The sequence below is a fragment of the Paramormyrops kingsleyae genome, chromosome 4, assembly GCF_048594095.1.
Source record: "Paramormyrops kingsleyae isolate MSU_618 chromosome 4, PKINGS_0.4, whole genome shotgun sequence".
Classification (NCBI taxonomy): domain Eukaryota; kingdom Metazoa; phylum Chordata; class Actinopteri; order Osteoglossiformes; family Mormyridae; genus Paramormyrops; species Paramormyrops kingsleyae.
In genome coordinates this window covers 27,829,983-27,848,237 of record NC_132800.1, presented here as the reverse complement: position 1 = coordinate 27,848,237, position 18,255 = coordinate 27,829,983, and the positions used below count along the sequence as shown (strand labels likewise).

General features: G+C 44.3%; 1 protein-coding gene across 4 annotated transcripts in view; it reads left to right on the top strand.

Annotated features, from left to right (window-relative positions):
• Positions 1 to 8,602: 8,602 nt before the first annotated feature.
• piezo2b (piezo-type mechanosensitive ion channel component 2b) overlaps positions 8,603 to 18,255 on the top strand; it is a 94,552-nt gene continuing 84,899 nt past the window's right edge. For 3 of the 4 annotated variants that reach the window (XM_072711017.1, XM_072711014.1, XM_072711021.1), the window contains exon 1: positions 8,603 to 9,200. In XM_072711017.1, coding sequence (XP_072567118.1) covers positions 9,137 to 9,200 — 64 coding nt within the window. In that variant the 5' untranslated portion in view covers positions 8,603 to 9,136. The remainder of the gene's footprint in view (positions 9,201 to 18,255) is intronic. The other variant, XM_072711018.1, reaches the window with a different exon arrangement.

Here is an 18,255-nt window from a genome sequence, read left to right as displayed (position 1 = left end):
GGAGTATGGGGTGCCGGGTTTCCTTATACAGTAAGGGCTGTTCGGTCCCTGTATGACGGGTGTCAGCGCTTGGTCCACATGGTCGGCAGTAACTCGTTTGCGGTGAGGATTTGACTCCACTAGGGCAGCCCTTTGTCACGGATTCTGTTATGAATAGAATTTCTAGGCGCAGCCAGGGCGTTGAGGGTGTCCGGTTTGGTGACCTCAGGATTGGGTCTCTGCTTTTTGCAGATGTTGTGGTTCTGTTGGCCTCATCAGACCGTGACCTTCGGCTCTCACTGGAGCAGTTCACAGCCGAGTGTGAAGCAGCTGCATCGGTCTGTCTCTTTTTCGTAGAGTAAGTTGTCCGCGAAGGGCAGCCACCTGTAGCAGTGCCCAGGGAGCTGGGGGTTAAGGGTCTTGCTCAAGGACCCGTAGAATAACACGCTGCCCCAAATAATTATTCATTTTAAAGATTGTCTAGTAGGCCTGTATGTTTTAACAATCAGTCTAAAGTTTAATCCACTGCTATTGTATGGGCTCTTCGTCCTTGCTGTCACTCCTAGACAGTTTTGTGAGAAATTTAATATCCTAGCTGGTTTTGTATTTTAAGTACTGTAACTTTTGGTACTGGTACTCAACCAGAAGTCAATGAAAAAGGGAAAGTACCAAAAATATGGTACCTGGTGCATTAAAAAAGCACCCTAAATCCATAGGCACCAGTATGGAGTTGGTCCCCTTTTTGCAGCTCTTTTCCACTCTTCTGGGGAGGCTTTCCGCAAGATTTTGGAGTGTGTCTCAGGGAATTTTTGCCCACTCATCCAGAAGAGCATTTGTGAGGTCAGGCACTGATGTTGGACGTAAGACTTGGCTCGCAATCTCTGTTCTTGCTCATCTCAAAGGTGTTCAGTGGGGTTGAGGTCAGGGCTCTGTGGGGGGCAGTCAAGATCTTCCACACCAAACTCACCCAACCATGTCTTTCTGGACCTTGCTTTGTGCACTGGGGCACAGTCATGCTGGGACAGAAAAGGGCCTTCCCCAAACTGTTCCCATAAAGTTGGAAGCATACAATTGTCCAAAATGTCTTGGTATGCTGAAGCATTAAGAGTTCCCGTCACCGGAACTAAGGGGCCCAGCCCAACCCCACACCATAATCCCCCCTCCACCAAACTTTGCAGTTGGCACAAAGCAGACATGCTGGGAACATTCTCATGTCATTAGCCAAACCCAGACTCGTCCATCAGACTGCCAGACAGAGAAGCGTGATTCATCACTGCACAGAACATTTCCACTGCTCCAGATTCCAGTGGTGGTGTGTTTTACTCCACTGCATCCGATGCTTGCCATTGCGCTTGGTGATGTGAAGCTTGCGTGCAGGTGCTCGGCCATAGAAGCCCATTCCATGAAGCTCCCTGTGCACAGTTTTTGTGCTGCAGTTAATGCCAGAGGAAGTCTGGAACTCTGCAGTTGTTGAGTCAACAGAGTATTGGCATCTTTTACCCACTGTGCACCTCAGCACTGGGTGATGAGTACTGAAAACACCTCCGGTGAAGCCCAGAATCCACTGCTACTTTACGTGGTCTGCCACTTCATGGCAGTTTCTCTTGTTCCTAAATGCTTACACTTAATATTTACACCGTTTGACTTATTGCAAAGGTGGCATCCTATGACAGCACCACATTTCAATTCACTCGCTCTTCAGAACAACCCATTCTTTCACAAATCTTTGTGAACCTGACTGCAAGGCTAGGTACTTGATTTTATACACCTGTGACAATGGGTGTGAATCAAACACCTGAATTCAGTTATTGACTATTCTGACTGTGGTCAGAATATAGATACCTTAAGTAAAGTGTTACCAATAAATGTTACAGGGTTGGCACGAGGAGCCTCAGGCTTCACCAATTTATCCAGATTTAAAAGCACAATTTCCACATGTTGCAAAGAGGATTATGTCCTTGGCTGTGATTTGGGTGGCTTGGTTTCACTGTGCAGTGCTGAAAGGGTGAAGTTACACTCTTGGAGCTGCACTGCATTTACACAGCATTGGATTGATTTTTTTGCAATCGTTTTCACACTTGTCCGAACACCATGTGCACTTTATAATAACACACCTGAGCACATCAGTTAACCTTTGGTGCAAAATGCACTTCAACCACCAAAACACTTCGTATTTCACCCAAAAGTGATTCATGCTGCCATGACAATAGTATACGCTCTCTCCCATAAGACTGCTGTGTAACTCATTGTACAATCAACTACAATCCATTTCCAAAAAAGTTGGGATGCTGTGTAGCATGTAAATAAAAACAGAATGCAATGACTTACAAATCATATAAAACCATATTCAATTGAAGATAGAACAAAGACAACATATCAAATGTTGATGCTAAAACAAAACACCTGGTTGATTAAGTATGGAGTATGAGTATGGAATTTTGCTGCTGTTGAACATTAACTGACAGGTATTTGTGAATTTTGGAAGACGTAGTGATTGAATGCATTTTGTGTGATGTGTTTTGGTGTTTTGCATGGTTTGTTTGTAGTCTTTAAATAGTTGCCGTGCATGTATTGTGATATTTTACATATTCTTTCTTTGTTTCTGGTTTTATTTATTCTTTGCAAGTGCCACTGGAATACAGTTTAATGCACCACATAAATCCTATGATTGTCTGTACCTGTCCACCAAATCAAACCAATTTCAGTAATCTAGATTGCCTGCGTTTGGTGCACAATAGCTCCCCCCTTGGTCACATAAAGGTAGTTTATTTTCATTCCATCAGGGGACAGTGTTACACTGCAATAACTCAGATCTATCTAAATTTGCTTCTGAAATGTAAATATATTTGCCACTTTGTGGACTGTGTTATTTGCTGAGACAAAAGTCAGATATAGTTTTAATCGTTTAATCAGAATAACAAGAGAATCACAGAGATAGATTGATAGCATTGTAATGCAATGCATTCTTTGAATTTTTAAGCATTTAAAAGCTGTCTATAGTGTATTCTCCTGTCAGATGCGATCATGGACCCATATTGGCACCAGTCACGTTCTAATGGATTGATGATGTAAGAGTTCAGTCTATAGAGGCACGCAGTGCAAATGATCTCTTTTTAAAAATATATTAAAGAACAGCAAAGCAGTTTCTGTTATATGAAAGTTAATATATTCATTTTACTGTACTTGGTAAACAAAACCGAAAAATGTAAGGATATAAAAATTAATTAAAACGTGTCAAGCAGCATTCTGACGAAGTCGAGCATCTTTGCTTGTTTGCTGCAGATAAAGCTCTTTGTTGACAGTCCAAGGCCTTCGGGGGCCGGGAGGCAGGAGAGTTTATCAGGTGAACTCTTATACCCTGCAACTTCAGATCAGATCAGGATCAGAATAGGAAAAAACTGTATTGATCCCATAGGGAAATTGCTTGTGCCACAACTGCAGACAGACAGACATCATTGGACAGGATGAACACTATATAACAGGAAGCAAAAGTAATATCACAAGCAGTAACTTTATCCTGTTTCCACCAGGGGGCACCGAAGGCACTTCGTCATATATGACTCACATATATTTCTAAGGTAATGTGTGTGCATTGATTTGTTTATGTGCACATTTTGTTTTCATATTGTAAATCACTTTTTCATTTTCTGGTCTCTCTCTCTCAGCGCAGCTCCAGCCTGCCCCCAGCGGTTTCCAACACGCTCTGCACTCAAATCTTACACTCAGCCCTCCATGTGTCAGTGCACAGCAATTTGTACTGTATTAGAAACTGGAGTGCTGTATTACATAATCAGATCAAAGTAAAAGTATAATGCATAATACATTCCTATATTACGGCTCTAAACACATCATTTCTTGGCAGGATAAAGATGTTTATATGTAGGCATCCTCTAAACTAATTTAGCTGATTTGTAATGTTTCCGTGCGCGATACACAGTTGTTATATAGAGGGTCTGCATGCAACCCTACTCCAATTAAGGAGGCCATTTTTGCTGGGGAAGCAAATATTTCAGTTGATTAAGTTAAATGCAAAATAAACTGCACAGGCATTAGTGTGGAGCAGGGAGGCGGGGGTGCTGCAACAGCAGACATGTAGAAGGGGCATCCACCTCATAGTCGCCCTACATCGCCCTCTAGAGGACTGTGCAATGGCCGCTAGACTCTGCTAACTGAGCGCCATCACACGTCTGGTCATTTGAACAGAACCTTCCAGTTAGCGCAGACTTAAATGACACGTGGCGTCTGCATTTAAATTCGGTCAGCATAGTTGTATGAGTGAAAAGTGGCCTGGGTGATGCTCCACCAGGGGGCGCCATGCAGCGTGCAGCTGAAAACCGGCACCAAACGCACGCAGAAAAAGCACCTGGATGGAGCGGCCAGCCTTGGCCTCCTCCTGGGATTCAGAGATGCCTCCCTTTCCAGGGCTCAGCACGCCTCCACGCACTGCCCTCCTGCTTTCCCTTTGTCAGCAGTAATTACTCCAAATTACTTTAGGAGTCGTCATATGGGCCGCAGGAATAATAACAGAATTATATTTCAGTATCAGCAGAAGCCATGAGCCCCGGATATTTTGGGCCTAAATGACCCTGTCAACATCAATATGTATCGACTTGGCAGAAATCTGCCGATCATTTGGAGCTGCTCTTACGATGGTTACAGCAAACGTATCCACCCGTCGGCAGCCTGAATAACTGTTAAACAAGCATCGTAAATATAAAATATTCTCTGTGCTCTTGCCACTTGTGCCAGTTTACTGATAACTGCATTGGCAATCATTTGCTATTTGCATTAGTAATTGTAAAATTCTTTGATTGATCATGCTATATTGACAACAACACCTTAGATATAAAATCTGTGAAGATTTTTTGTGTTCATCTAGCTGAATAGGACGATGTAGGGAATTTATAAGAGAATAATCTCTGGGTCTGCAGTAGTGTCACACAGGACAGCTGTAATGGGAAAATGTTTAAAAAAATCTTGATATAAGTGAGGTTATGCATTATGCATTACAAGTTATACACTGTAAGTGGAAAAAAGGATCACCTTGTTTTTCTACTTAGTGTTTTGTGCACTAATCTATTTTATGTCCCCATAAATATACATGGTAGGCATATGGACAAAAATATTGCTTGAGAAATCAAGATGTGTGCAGGTGATATAAATTTGTGTTGAAGCAAAGCAATAATCAAAAAGGGTCATTTGGCAGCATGTGTCAGGGCTTCACAAGGCCGCCAGACTCCTGCATCGTCACTGTGCTGCTTTATGCGTCTCTTGGAAAGGAAATCTTACCGAAGACGAGTAAACCGTCTTCAATAATGCATGTTTTTTATGGCCAAATCAAGTCCCAGGGCCGATAAGGGCATCGTAAAAGCTTCAAAAAGCTGCAGGGACTGCTTCCTGCCCCACTGCACATCACAGTGACTCCAGCACCCTGCAGCGGGGAGCGGGCAGATGTCAGGCCGCCGGCCCGAAGTAAACGTCTGCATGATGCACTCTGCTCTCCTGCCGTTAGCTCCTGCAAATAATCTTGCTCAAAATAGATAGAACTGTGGTGTAATACGGAGCAAGCGCTGCATGGTTTGAGATGAAAAGGTGCGTTCCTCCGGCTTTGGGTTCGGGCAGCCGACCAGTCCCGAGCCCCACTTCTCCGACTTTGGGTCTGTGTGGCCAACCCATCCCGCGCTCCCCTCATCCGGCTTTGGGTTTATGCCGTTGACCTGTCCCATCCCGCCCCGCATTCCCTTCCCCCAGCTTTTGGTCCTTCCCATGTTCCCCTCCTCCAGCTTTGGGTTTGGGCCACCGATCCTTCCCGCGCTCCCTTTCCCTGGCTTTGGGTTTGTGCTGCCGACCGATCGCACACTCTGCTCCTCCAGCTTTGGGTTTGTGCTGCCGACCGATCGCACACTCTGCTCCTCCAGCTTTGGGTTTGTGCCGCCAGCCAGTCCCGAGCCCCACTCCTCCGGCTTTGGGCCGCCGATCCTTCCTACATTCCCTTCCCCCGGCTCTTGGTTTGGGCCGCCGATCCTTCCTACATTCCCTTCCCCCGGCTCTTGGTTTGGGCCGCCGATCCTTCCTACATTCCCTTCCCCCGGCTCTTGGTTTGGGCCGCCGATCCTTCCTACATTCCCTTCCCCCGGCTCTTGGTTTGGGCCACCGATCCTTCCCGTGCTCCACTCCTCCGGCTTTCTGCTCCAGAGCTGCATTGGGGGTTTGTGATTGGTTAAAGAAGTGAAACGTAAGTCACTCCCTTTTGACCCAAGGACCAAATGAACTCAGGAAATCAGGATGTGCATCTTTGCACAAATCCTGTAAAGTGGTGACATCTTTGTGCCTGGTGCTTTGTGTGGACATGGGTGAGTCATGTCAAGTTAAGTGGATTTTTATTGTCATTTCTACCATCGACAGTTAGCACAGTACACAGTGAAATTAAACAACGTTCCTCCAGCAAAATGCTGCTACCTAAAACAACACAGGACCACAAAGCACAGAAACGGCATAGTTACCAAACGACAGATGATGTGTAACGTTTGTCACCATTCCGCAGAGAAGCTGCAGGTCCTTCTTCTGATCTGTTAGCGTGGTTGTATTTGTTCTTCAGGCAGCACATGAAGCCTAAGTATGTGGAGGTGGGGGTGTGTCTGTGGGCAACTAAAAAGTGAATAGGAGTGTCTAAATTCTCCGTATGTGTGACTCAGTGTAAACCAATTGCAATGCATATTATATTATATTATATTATAAACGGATTACTTGATTACTGATATAATCGATAATGAGAAACCTAGGATGAGTTAAGGTTGTCATAGTTGAGATTAGGGTTTTTCCCACAGAAATGAATGGACTGTACCCACAAAGATATAGATACCCAATATGTATGTGTGTGTGTGTGTCCACACTGTGAGATAGACCAGGCCATCAGGTCAGCCCCACCCCCCACCTTTGGAGGGAGAGATGAATAATGGATAAAAAGCAAATGCTTCCTTAAGATACCCATCTATCTGAACATTTGGAACTTAAGTGTCCAGTTTGAAAAAGTGTAGAAACAGATCAATATCTGCTGTCAAATGGATAAGTGAGAAGCCTGCTGGCTGCAAACATCTTGGCCATCTTCTGCATCACCTGGAAGCTTGGTGAGATGTTCTAGTCCAGGGTGTCATCTCAAGAGCGCTTGCTACCCATACAATCACAGGCATTAATTACATCAGAATTAGTAAGGTATGGTACAAAGTTTCAGGGTAACTAAATACTTTGGATCTGGCACAGAACAATTCTTGCCTTGGCTTTGTGTGTGTGTGTGTGTGTGTGTGTGTGTGTGTCCGTGTGTGTGGGTCAGATATACATTACATTGTGGGGCTCTCACAATGTGATAAAAACCTGTTGTTTGTTTTTTTTACCATTTTTTTCAGTCCCCACAAGGGGAAATTCAGTTTTATAAAACTCTATGACTGCAATCTAAAAACTAAAAATGCTAAAAAGACTGCGTGCGTGTGTGTGCGCGTGTGTATGTGTGTGTGTGTGTGTGTGTGTGCGCGCGCCCGTGCTTTCCCGTGTTTTTTGGGTTAACTTTGGGGGCCCTGTTAACCCCCCTAAGTCCAAAGTTGTATGGATGACCGTGATGGGTGTGCGCGAGCTCCCCCTAGTGCCCCTGAATGAACATCCATGTCAAAGCTCAGCTCTGTGAACCATATACAGTAGGCTAATGGTCCAGCTTTCTCCAATATAGGCCTATGTAATGTTACGGCAGGCTGTGACAGAAGTAGATAATTTGAAAACCGTAACAGACTTAATGATTACATATGCTTGCTTTTTTAATATATGTAACCAGAGGCAGATCCTGGTGAGGACAAATACCCAGGGCTGCATCTTCTCAGGCAGCACCGTCCCCAGTCGACAAGCTTTCCCTTCCCCGGGCGGTGCAGTTTCCGGGAGCGCCGCTTAGGCTTCCACGGCCACTGCATGTAATCATATAACTCCGCGTTTGAACCATGAGGAACTGAGGACTAAAATTATGGCATGTAGAATAAAATATTTTAGTAGCATACAATGCCTGGTGTCCTCTGTTCGTTACGCGTTTTCACTAATAAATAAAAATATGCAGTCAGCGAAAACATTTACAGAAGTAAAAATATCGGGATATTTGCACGGCCTTGCCTGACGCCCTTCATGTTTTTTCCTCTTTAATAGAGCATAGTAGGCCTACTTTTCTAAAATGTTTGAACGCGACAATAGATGTCACTGTAGCACACAATTTCTGTAGAAGCTACCAAGTTTCCTGTAAAAACTATAATTATAAACGATCCGAGGTTTGCTGAGTAGTGTCAGTACTCATAATAGAAATCGCGCGTCTCTGCGCTCAGGATTTTATAAAGTTATATATTATTTAGTGATTTATAACAGTCCAATAATCGATCAGCAAGAATGTCAAATAGCAAATGCTTTCTGCACCGTTATTACCTCCAGCGGCGCTTGCCGTCCTAAGCGCACTGTCACCCCGCCACACACGCCGGGGAGGAGCGCTGCTCTCTGCGATCCCACCCCCGGCCGCCCCCTTTCGGGCATTTCGCTCGCCCCCCAGCTTCTAGTTGCCTCCTCAGTGGTCATGTCAGCTGTCAGTTACTGCTCATTGAGCAGAAGTACATTCACATCAGGCATACTTTCAAAACAGATGTTACCAGCTGCGGGACCGGACGAGAGGCGAGTCACAGACCGCCGGGTGATGTAGAGACTCCCCGTATACAAACAATCCCGGGCGCTGTGGACGGACAGTTACTTCGACATTGCAAGGAGTTTGTCTATCATCACACGCCGGACTTATGAGTGGGAAAGTGGGAGAGCGTGTGGAGAACAGCAGCGCGTCCACAGATCCTCAGAAGTGACGGAGGCGTGTGTCTTACTGTGTTTCTACTGGAAATGCAGATTTCGTGATATGATATGGATCGTCGAAACTAGGGGAGACGGCGCAGGGTGACCGCTATGGTCTGTCGGTCATTCTGGAGCATCGGCGTGATTCTGTGAAAACGGGTGCAAAGCAGGACCAAGTCGGATAATGTCCTCCTACCTGGATTTTGGAAAAGGATGGACTTGACAGAGCTTTTGCTTTTTTAAGTGAATCGTGTGGGACTTTGTTATCTGTTCACTTTTCTCGAAGAAGTGACCAACAATGGCTTCTGAAGTCGTGTGTGGATTGATCTTCAGATTACTTCTGCCAGTATGTCTAGCAGCAGGTAAGTTGCACAGTCCAGGTAACCGAAACATCTCACAGTAATTTCCAGATACACGGCATCTCTAAATAATAATAATAATAATAATAATAATAATAATAATAATAATAATAATAATAATAATGTAGTGTAAATTTCAGAAAAATGCAAGTCAGTCGGAATGTGTCTGTAAATGCAGTCTAATTGTTTGGAAAGCTGAAATATTTTATACATTTATAGCAAGAGCATTTAATATGCGCCGCAGACGTGTGAAATAACGGACGTTATCCTATGTATAGTACATCATACAGGTTTAATAGAAAAGAGGATTAAACACGTAAACTACAGCAGTAAGGTGTCCGATGTTAGTTACTATAGTCGTTTTTAAAGGTGTTAAGGTTGTTAGCAGCCTATCGTTATATTGTTTTTTTCTTAATCAAGTATTTATGCAGCCTAATGTTACCAATACATTATATTCAGCTACTTCAGTTGAACAGGGCACATTTTAGAAAGTTTTAGTTTAGTGCATAAATGGACCTGAATTACGGAAAACTCGGCTGTTTACCGGAAATCTTTCATAACACATAACACGTACGAAGTAAACATTGAAACACCTGGGCCTATATAATAGACCATTTAATGCAACACAAACTATTGAAATATGTTAATGTAGCCTACTAAATTAGTCTGAAGCCTAGACCGAAAATATCAAGTTCATTAAATTCATATTATGTGTTTGTTTTATTATGCTGTGAAATTGCTTGATGACTTTGTTTTGCAGTGATGCCCAAAAAACGCTGTTTTTCCTGAATTGCGTTGAATGTTCAGCTACTGAAGCTGTGTAAACAGGAGGTATCTGCAAGCTTTTAAATCACAAGCGCTTTCCAGGGAAATCATCTCTTTACTGGGGAGGCAATGGAGGGAATATTATTTTATCCTGTGACGGGTTCGTTTTACCTCCGGGCCGCAGACCGCCCCCCCCCCACACGGTCGCAGTGCGTAAGGAAGCGCCTTATCTGACCGAGCACCTACTTCTCCAGGAGGTTGTGCAGACAGGTTGGACTAACACGAAAGAAATCGCTCAGCTAAAATATTAGGACAATCAAACATACCGAGAAATATTTAACTAATCATAAGTGATACTAGCTTTATGTTGTGCGTTCTTATGCATTTTGGTAATTTTATCTAGGTTATTTTTTCAGTATATCTATTAATGTACATCGACAAAAATATTCAAATCGAGAAAACTGAATAATTTAGTTTAAATGAGCAAGTCTCGAACAGGCTTTAATGCAAGACTTAGGTAGGGCCTTAAGGATTTGCGCGAGCGCGTGTGTGTGTGTGTGTGTGTGTGTGTGTGTGTGTGCGCGCGTGCGTCTTGAGGTTGGGAGTATTGCGGACGGACAGTACGACGGTACACACTAGGTTCAGGCCTAACGTGCCGCCTCCCGAAACGGCCCGGGGGCATCTGTCGTCAGGATGCGCGAGCTCCACAGTCTCCCCCCGTCCTGTGCACGCACGGCACAGCTGCGGTAAAACATTATCACTCACGTAATAGACCCAAAATCTAAATTTAGGTTAAAAAAAACCTAGCAGTAGCTTTTAGCATAAATACCATTGTCTGTACCCGTGTGCCTATTCAGGGTCGCGGGGGTTCGGAGCCAATGCAGGATATTACGGACGCAAAGCAGGGAACAACCCAGGATGGGGCGCCAACCCATGGCAGGGCACACTCACCACTCTCACACACATTTATCAGAAGTCATTCGTTAAATAACATAATAAAGTTTTGACAACACAGTTTATACTTTGTACCTTCTCTGCGTGTAAATTTGCGTGTGTGCTTTTGTGTTTAAAAAGCTTGCGGTTTGCACAGTCATGAATTCTTAATACTCTGTTCGAACGCTTTCCTTTGAAAGAATAACTATCGGTAATCAAACAAAGGCTTTTGGAAAGAGCTTATATAGTATTAACTCCATCATCCTTGTCTTTTTCCAAGAAAGCTGATGTTCATGTTGTCATTTTTTCCTTATTTGTTATACTGATCACATAGCATACACATACCTTACTAAAATAGAGCATTGCACTTCTGTAATGCAGCAGCTATATCTAGACAGTACCATCTCTACAGGCCATAGGGAACCGTTGGCATAGACGGAGTTTGTGACACAGCCCCCTCCCCGTAGCCTAAGTCCATCCATCCATTTTCTGTAACCGCATATCCTACTCAGGGTCGCGGGGGGGTCCAGAGCCTATCGCGGAGGCTAGGGGCTCATGGCAGGGAACAGCCTAGGATGGGGTGCACACTCACACACCAGTCACTCACATCTATGGGCAATTTGGTAACTTCAATTAGCCTTGGCATGTTTTTGGAATGTGGGGGGACACCGGAGTAGCGGGAGGAAACCCCACAATGACACGGGGAGAACATGCAAACTGCACACACATGGATTCCAGGTCCCAGAGGTGTGACGTGACAGTGCTCACCACTGCACCACCGTGCAATTCATTGGTGAAACCAACATTACGCTGTCACTTTGCACCTTTGTATAAGCAGCTTGTTGGTACCCTATAGGTATACACAAAATAGTAGCTGGTATCAGATACGTGCGTTAACGCATAAGGTATTAACATCATTATTTTCTATACGGTATTAAGATATTATTACGTCCCCCAGTGTCGAAATCAGAGTGTGCCGTAGATTATCTGTTACGTTAATAATGCCACGGGACAACGACTTGCTTTAGAATCCCTTTATATTCTTAGTGCGCACACACATTGCACTTTTCTATAAATTCCCCCGGGTGCACCCCCCCGAGAGCTGTCCGGTTCACAACACATTACCGGAACCATTGTTGCTATAAGACATAACATCACATCTTCCCCCCTTTAAAAGAAAATAACTTTTCTTTGAAATCTGTCGTCATATCAGTTTGTTCTATTGCCAAAATAACAGCTTCATAACAACATCAGAACCAAACCATCACAGAACCTTCACAATAATCAATCACTTTTTTTTTTTTTTTTTTTTAACAGTCAACAGATTTCAATTAATCTTTCAGGAGGTCTAACAGTGCGTTTCGGTCTGCAATACTGCCCAGGTGAAGCAGCAACTTCTTTTGTCAAATCAGAGTTAGTGTGATCCACAGGACCTTTGTCAACTTGTTGACTTGCGAATATGTCGGACACATCTTGTTCATCTGATCGCGACTCTGTTTCTTGAACAGTGACTAGTGGTCTTAAGTCCCCCCTGTTCCTCCTTAGAATTGCACCATTCTCCGTCTGAATCTCGTACGAGCGTGGTAGGACTTCTCTTTCAACACAACCTTGTCGCGTCCATGTTCCTGTTGCATGGTTCAGGATTCGAACTCTATCCCCAGGCTTGAGTTTTCGCAGGATCTTTGCTTTCTTGTCATAGTTTTCTTTTTGTTTGTCTTTAAGTTGTTGTTTTTCTTGTTTGACTTTGTTCGCCCCAGCAGGTATCAACAAGTCCTGATGGATGGGTAAGTTACTGCGTATCCTTCGACCCATCAGCATTTGGGCTGGGGACAGCCCATTTTGAAGAGGAGCACTCCTGTAAATCATTAGACTCTTGTGGAAGTCTGTCTTTCCATCGTGACTCTTCTTCATGAGAGCCTTCAGAATCTTGACAGAACTCTCTGCTAGCCCATTGGACCTAGGGTAGTTTGGGCTTGATGTGGTGTGTTGAAATCCCCACTCTGTAGCGAAGACATCAAACTCCTTACTACAAAACTGTGGCCCATTATCCGAAAACACTTCACAGGGAACCCCATGTCTTGCGAAGACTGCCTTCAGAAAAGCAATAACAGCTTGGCTGGATGTCACCTGAAGTGTTGCAACCTCTGGATAATTTGAGAAATAATCAGTCACTACAATGTGGCTCTTGCCATTGCAGTCAAACAGGTCTACCCCCACCTTTTGGTATGGATAGTCGGGCACTGTATGAGGCATGAGTGGCTCCGCTTGTTGCCTGGGTCTGTATGTGAGGCATATCTCACATGAAGCTGTAAGCTGACTGATGTCATGATTTATCCTTGGCCAATACATTACCTCACGGGCCCTGCGCTTACATTTCTCCTCCCCTAGATGCCCCTCGTGGACCTTGTGCAGCATCGCCTTGCGCATCGACACTGGGACAACAAGCTTGTTGCCCTTGAAGATGTTGCCATTCACTACTGAAAGCTCTGCTCTGCATGACCAGTAATCTAGAATTTGCTTTGGACAGTCACTTTTCTTTTCTGGCCAGCCTTCTAGTATGGCCTCTTTAAGTTGTGTCATCGTTCCATCCATATCTGTGGCCTTTCTGATTTGTTCTGTTTTCTCTGAGGACACGGGAAGAGAGGTTACAATCATGTCAACATACGCTTGTATGTCCGCATCCTTCTCACTTATAAGGCGTTCATGCTTGTCTACAGCCCGAGAGAGTGTATCAGCCGCGAACATGAACTTTCCCGGTGTATAGACCATGTTGACGTCGTATTTCTGGAGTCTGATGAGCATTCGTTGAATTCTCATGGGACAGTCATTTAAAGCCTTAGACATTATGGACACCAGTGGCTTATGGTCTGTTTCCACTTCAAAGGACTGTCCATAGACATACTGGTGGAACCTTTCACAGGCATACGTACAAGCCAAAAGTTCCTTCTCAATTTGTGCATAGTTGGTTTCTGCACTCGTCAAGGCCCTTGATGCATAGGCTACCGGCTGCCAGCTCTCAGCATGTTGCTGCAAAAGCACAGCACCTAGGCCATATCCTGAGGCATCCGCTGAGATCCGTGTGCTCTTGTGCGGGTCATAATATCTGAGCACTGGCTCCTCTGTAATGATGCGCTTCAATTTTTGAAAGCACATCTCCTGCTCATGAGCCCACATCCATTCATTCCTTTGCTCTAGGAGACATCTGAGTGGAGCTGAATGCGTCGACAGCCGGGGAATGAATTTGGCCAGGTACGTGACCATTCCAAGGAATCTCCTAACTTCCTCTTTATTTTCAGGCCGTTCCATGTTGACTATTGCTGAAATTTTTCTTGGATCTGGCCTGACCCCTTCCTCAGACAAAACATCTCCCACGAAAGTTAAGCTCTTAACTGCAAACTCACACTTCTCCTGGTTCAGTTTTAGATTCGACTGTCTTATTAGCTCCAGGACCTGCCTCAGTCTTGCATCATGCTCCTGGCGGTCGGAACCCCACACAATTATGTCATCCATCATCGTCCCTACCCCTGGTAAGTGTTCAAAGATCATGTGGATTGTTTTGTGGTATACTTCAGGTGCTGATAGAACACCATAAGGTAGACGGAGAAAACGATATCTGCCCTCTGGCGTATTGAAGGTACACAGTTTAGAACTAGCTTCATCAAGTTTCAATTGCCAGAAGCCAGACGACGCATCAAGCTTACTGAACCACTTTGCTCCAGCAAACTGGGACATGATCTCTTCTCGGGTTGGCAATTTAAAATGTTCACGTTTTATGGCCCTGTTAAGATCTCTTGGATCAAGACATATTCTCAAAGAACCATTCTTCTTGAGCACAATGACTAATGAACTCACCCAGTCTGTTGGTTCATCGATTCTCTTGATGACATCCATCTTCTCCATGCGAGCTAATTCCTCTTTGAGTTTTTCTCGCAATGCAAATGGAACTTTTCTGCATGCGTGCACCACAGGAGTCACAGCGTCATCTGTATTTATTCTGTGTTCCCCAGGCAGACATCCGAGTCCTTCAAAAACATCCTTGTACTCCTCCATGAATAAAGTTTCATTTGGTTTGCTTTGTGATGTCACTACAAACACTCTCCTCACTAAGTCCAGTTTTTCACAAGTGCTCAGTCCCAGAATCGGCTGAACGCTCTTTTCCACAATCAGCATTTGTGTCTTTAACAGCTGTCCCTTATGTTTCAGAGTCACCAGGCAGATTCCTTTAACAGGGACATCCTCACCTGTGTATCCTGTGACTTTTAGTTTTGTTAAGTGAATTTTGTTTTTAACTTTGAGGGTTCTGTAGTCATCTAAAGACAACAGATTAACTTGTGCACCTGTATCTAATTTGAATGGAATTATTGTCTCATTTATCGTCAGTGGCACGATCCATTCATCTTTTCCTGTCATGTTTGTTTGAACAGAATCTACAAAGAATTCCTCTGGCTGTTCTTCAACCATATGTACTTTTTTCTTTGCAACACCAGTTTTACAACACTTTGCAAAATGATTATTCTTCCCGCAACGATTGCAAGTTTTTCTATAAGCCGGACAAGATCGTGGTATATGTATTCCTCCACATCTGCCACACTTGCTTTTTGTGGTTTTCTCGCCCTGCTGTCTTTGTTTTGCAGGTTGTTTTGTATGCTGCTCCTCCCTTGTGACTGCATGTGCTGTAGCAGTATCCCTATGCAGTTCTTTGGCTTGTGCATGAGTTATTTCAGCAGCTCTACACATGTGGACAGCTTTCTCTAATGTCAACGCTGGTTCACGGAGCAGTCTTTCCCTGAGACCATTATCAGGAATCCCACAGACTATTCTGTCTCTCACTAGTGAATCCCTTAAATCTCCGAAGTCACAAGTCTTACTCAGTGTGTGCAGTTCAGCAAGGTATTGGTCAAAAGCCATCCCTTGTTTCTGATCAGCAGAGAAAAATTTGTATCTCTCAAATGTGACATTCTTGCTTGGCACAAAGTATTCTTCAAACTTTGTCAAGAGAGCAGTAAGTGTTAAATTTGCCTCGTCAAGTTGAAAACTATTATATATTTCCAGTGCATCCTCACCTATCACATGCAGAAAGATTGAGGCTTTCAACTTCTCATCATTTCCACCCACACCACTGGCAGCAAGATAAATGGTGAATCTCTGCTTGAAACGTTTCCAATTATCAGCAAGATTACCGACGAGCTGCATCGGCGATGGTGGATTCAACTTCTCCATGACGGGAAAACACTCAGAGTTAATAAACTTACTTTATTTCAACGATGTCTTGTCGTCCTGCCCTCGAAGACATTTTTAGTGCCTCTTTCCAACACTCGGCTCGTGGGCGCCCGTTGCTCGTGCGCTCCTCCCTCGGCCGCTCTCCGTGCAGGTATCGCTCACCGTGGGTCTCGTCTCACTGGCGTTTCAATCACACTCTCTCCGGTGTCCGCCAGTCCCTATTTCTGACACCATGTTACGTTAATAATGCCACGGGACAACGACTTGCTTTAGAATCCCTTTATATTCTTAGTGCGCACACACATTGCACTTTTCTATAAATTCCCCCGGGTGCACCCCCCCGAGAGCTGTCCGGTTCACAACACATTACCGGAACCATTGTTGCTATAAGACATAACATCACATTATCAGTTAACGTTCATTCATGAAGCACGTAGGTTTGGTTTCTAAGTTTATAAGGACCAAATCAACCCGAACCCCTGCCCCGATGCGGTTCTACCCGAACCCCTGCCCCGATGCAGTTCTACCATCCGTACCCAAATCTACGCATCTGATAAGCACAATTTTGTTAACCTACAAAGCTGGGCTATCCAGATGCCTGGTGCCTGACACCGAATCTCCAGCCCCGTAACTGTCCAGTGGCGTGACGCGGTTCAGCTTGGTGTCGTTTGGAAAGTTCTCCTTGTTTTATCCTCCCTTCTGTATCCTGTTTACCAAAGAGCTGAGGCATATTTTCCGGTTAGCCAAGGCCTCGTAGGAGTTTAATGTGCTGACTGGCTGATATCAGGGGCTGCCCTAGGATTTCACCCCTAGGATTTCACTCCTAGGATTTCACCCCTAGGATTTCAGCAACCAAGAATTTTTTCAAGGGGCTGAGACAAAAGTAAGCTGCCCAAAGCCCCCCTAAAAAGGGTCTAGAATTGCCTATGTCTGATATTCAGAAGACAAATACACTCTCGTTCCCTTCACCATAGTGTAGATTCACCGTGTTAACACGTGCCATTCGTGTCAGGGGGTGTCTAATTTTAACCGGGCAAGGATCTGACAGCGTTATCCTGGTTAGAAAATTATGGTGTGCAAAGGATTGTGCCCGGAATCTTCTGCGAGAAAGACGTCACATATAGCTGTCGGAATGCAAAATCTTAGGGCTATAGAGGTGAAGTTGGAATCAATAGAAAAAAGCATTTTATAGATTAAGCTTAATGGAAGTATATTGGATATCTGTATGTGCGCGTGAAAATGTGTGGAAACGCCAGTTATGGCTATATGGAGATGTCTAATGACTTTCCGTGAACTAGGTGTTAAGAAAAGATTGTCAATATGACATTGTCAATGCCCTATACCAATTTTAAATGCTTTTTTTCCCAATTATATATCAAACATTAACCTTGTTATTAACTACAAATAAAACGTAAGTTACAATGAAATGCAGATACTATGCTGGAAGCTGAAGCATGGCCGAGTCTCGTGTAACAGAAAGCCCACTAGCTATATAAACTCTAAAGAGACCTTTGTTGGACAGATTGACACCGTTTTTAATGGGTCCACTCACTGTCTCAGTGGCGCCCACATCAGGTGGCCAATGGCGGTAGTGGAGTTTTCTTTAAAAACTCGTTGGAGGGAGGGTGATGCATCCACTAACGGTGTGAGTTCACAGCCCTGACCTCCTCCTCCAACCATCTCCATTAATTCAGGCAAAGTGGTTTTAACTTCATGCATTGATAATGTGGTTGTGATGGTGAAGAATTGTCTTCCCGGTATCCTGAAAGCACGCTAAATATTTCATGCCGTTTGCAGCGAGTACAACACAGTAATCGGATAATCCTCCAGTAACCAAAAATGAATAATAATTTGCAGGTGCTGCATAATGATCGCGTACCGTAGCGAAATCGAAGTGAATGTGGTTTTGTGGTTCAGGGGGGCAGTGGGCCTAAGTGTAGTTAAAGTGGATTATCCACACTCTGTAAACTGTGGTATTTACAGATTACAGCCATTAAAACATAATCCTGCATCTGAGCCGAACACAAACTGTGGAGATTATACTGTCGTACTTCACGTGGGAATTCTGCACCTATGATGTGCTATGGGATTAATGAAGGCGAGCAGGGGGACCGGAGATGTGCTATGGGATTAATGAAGG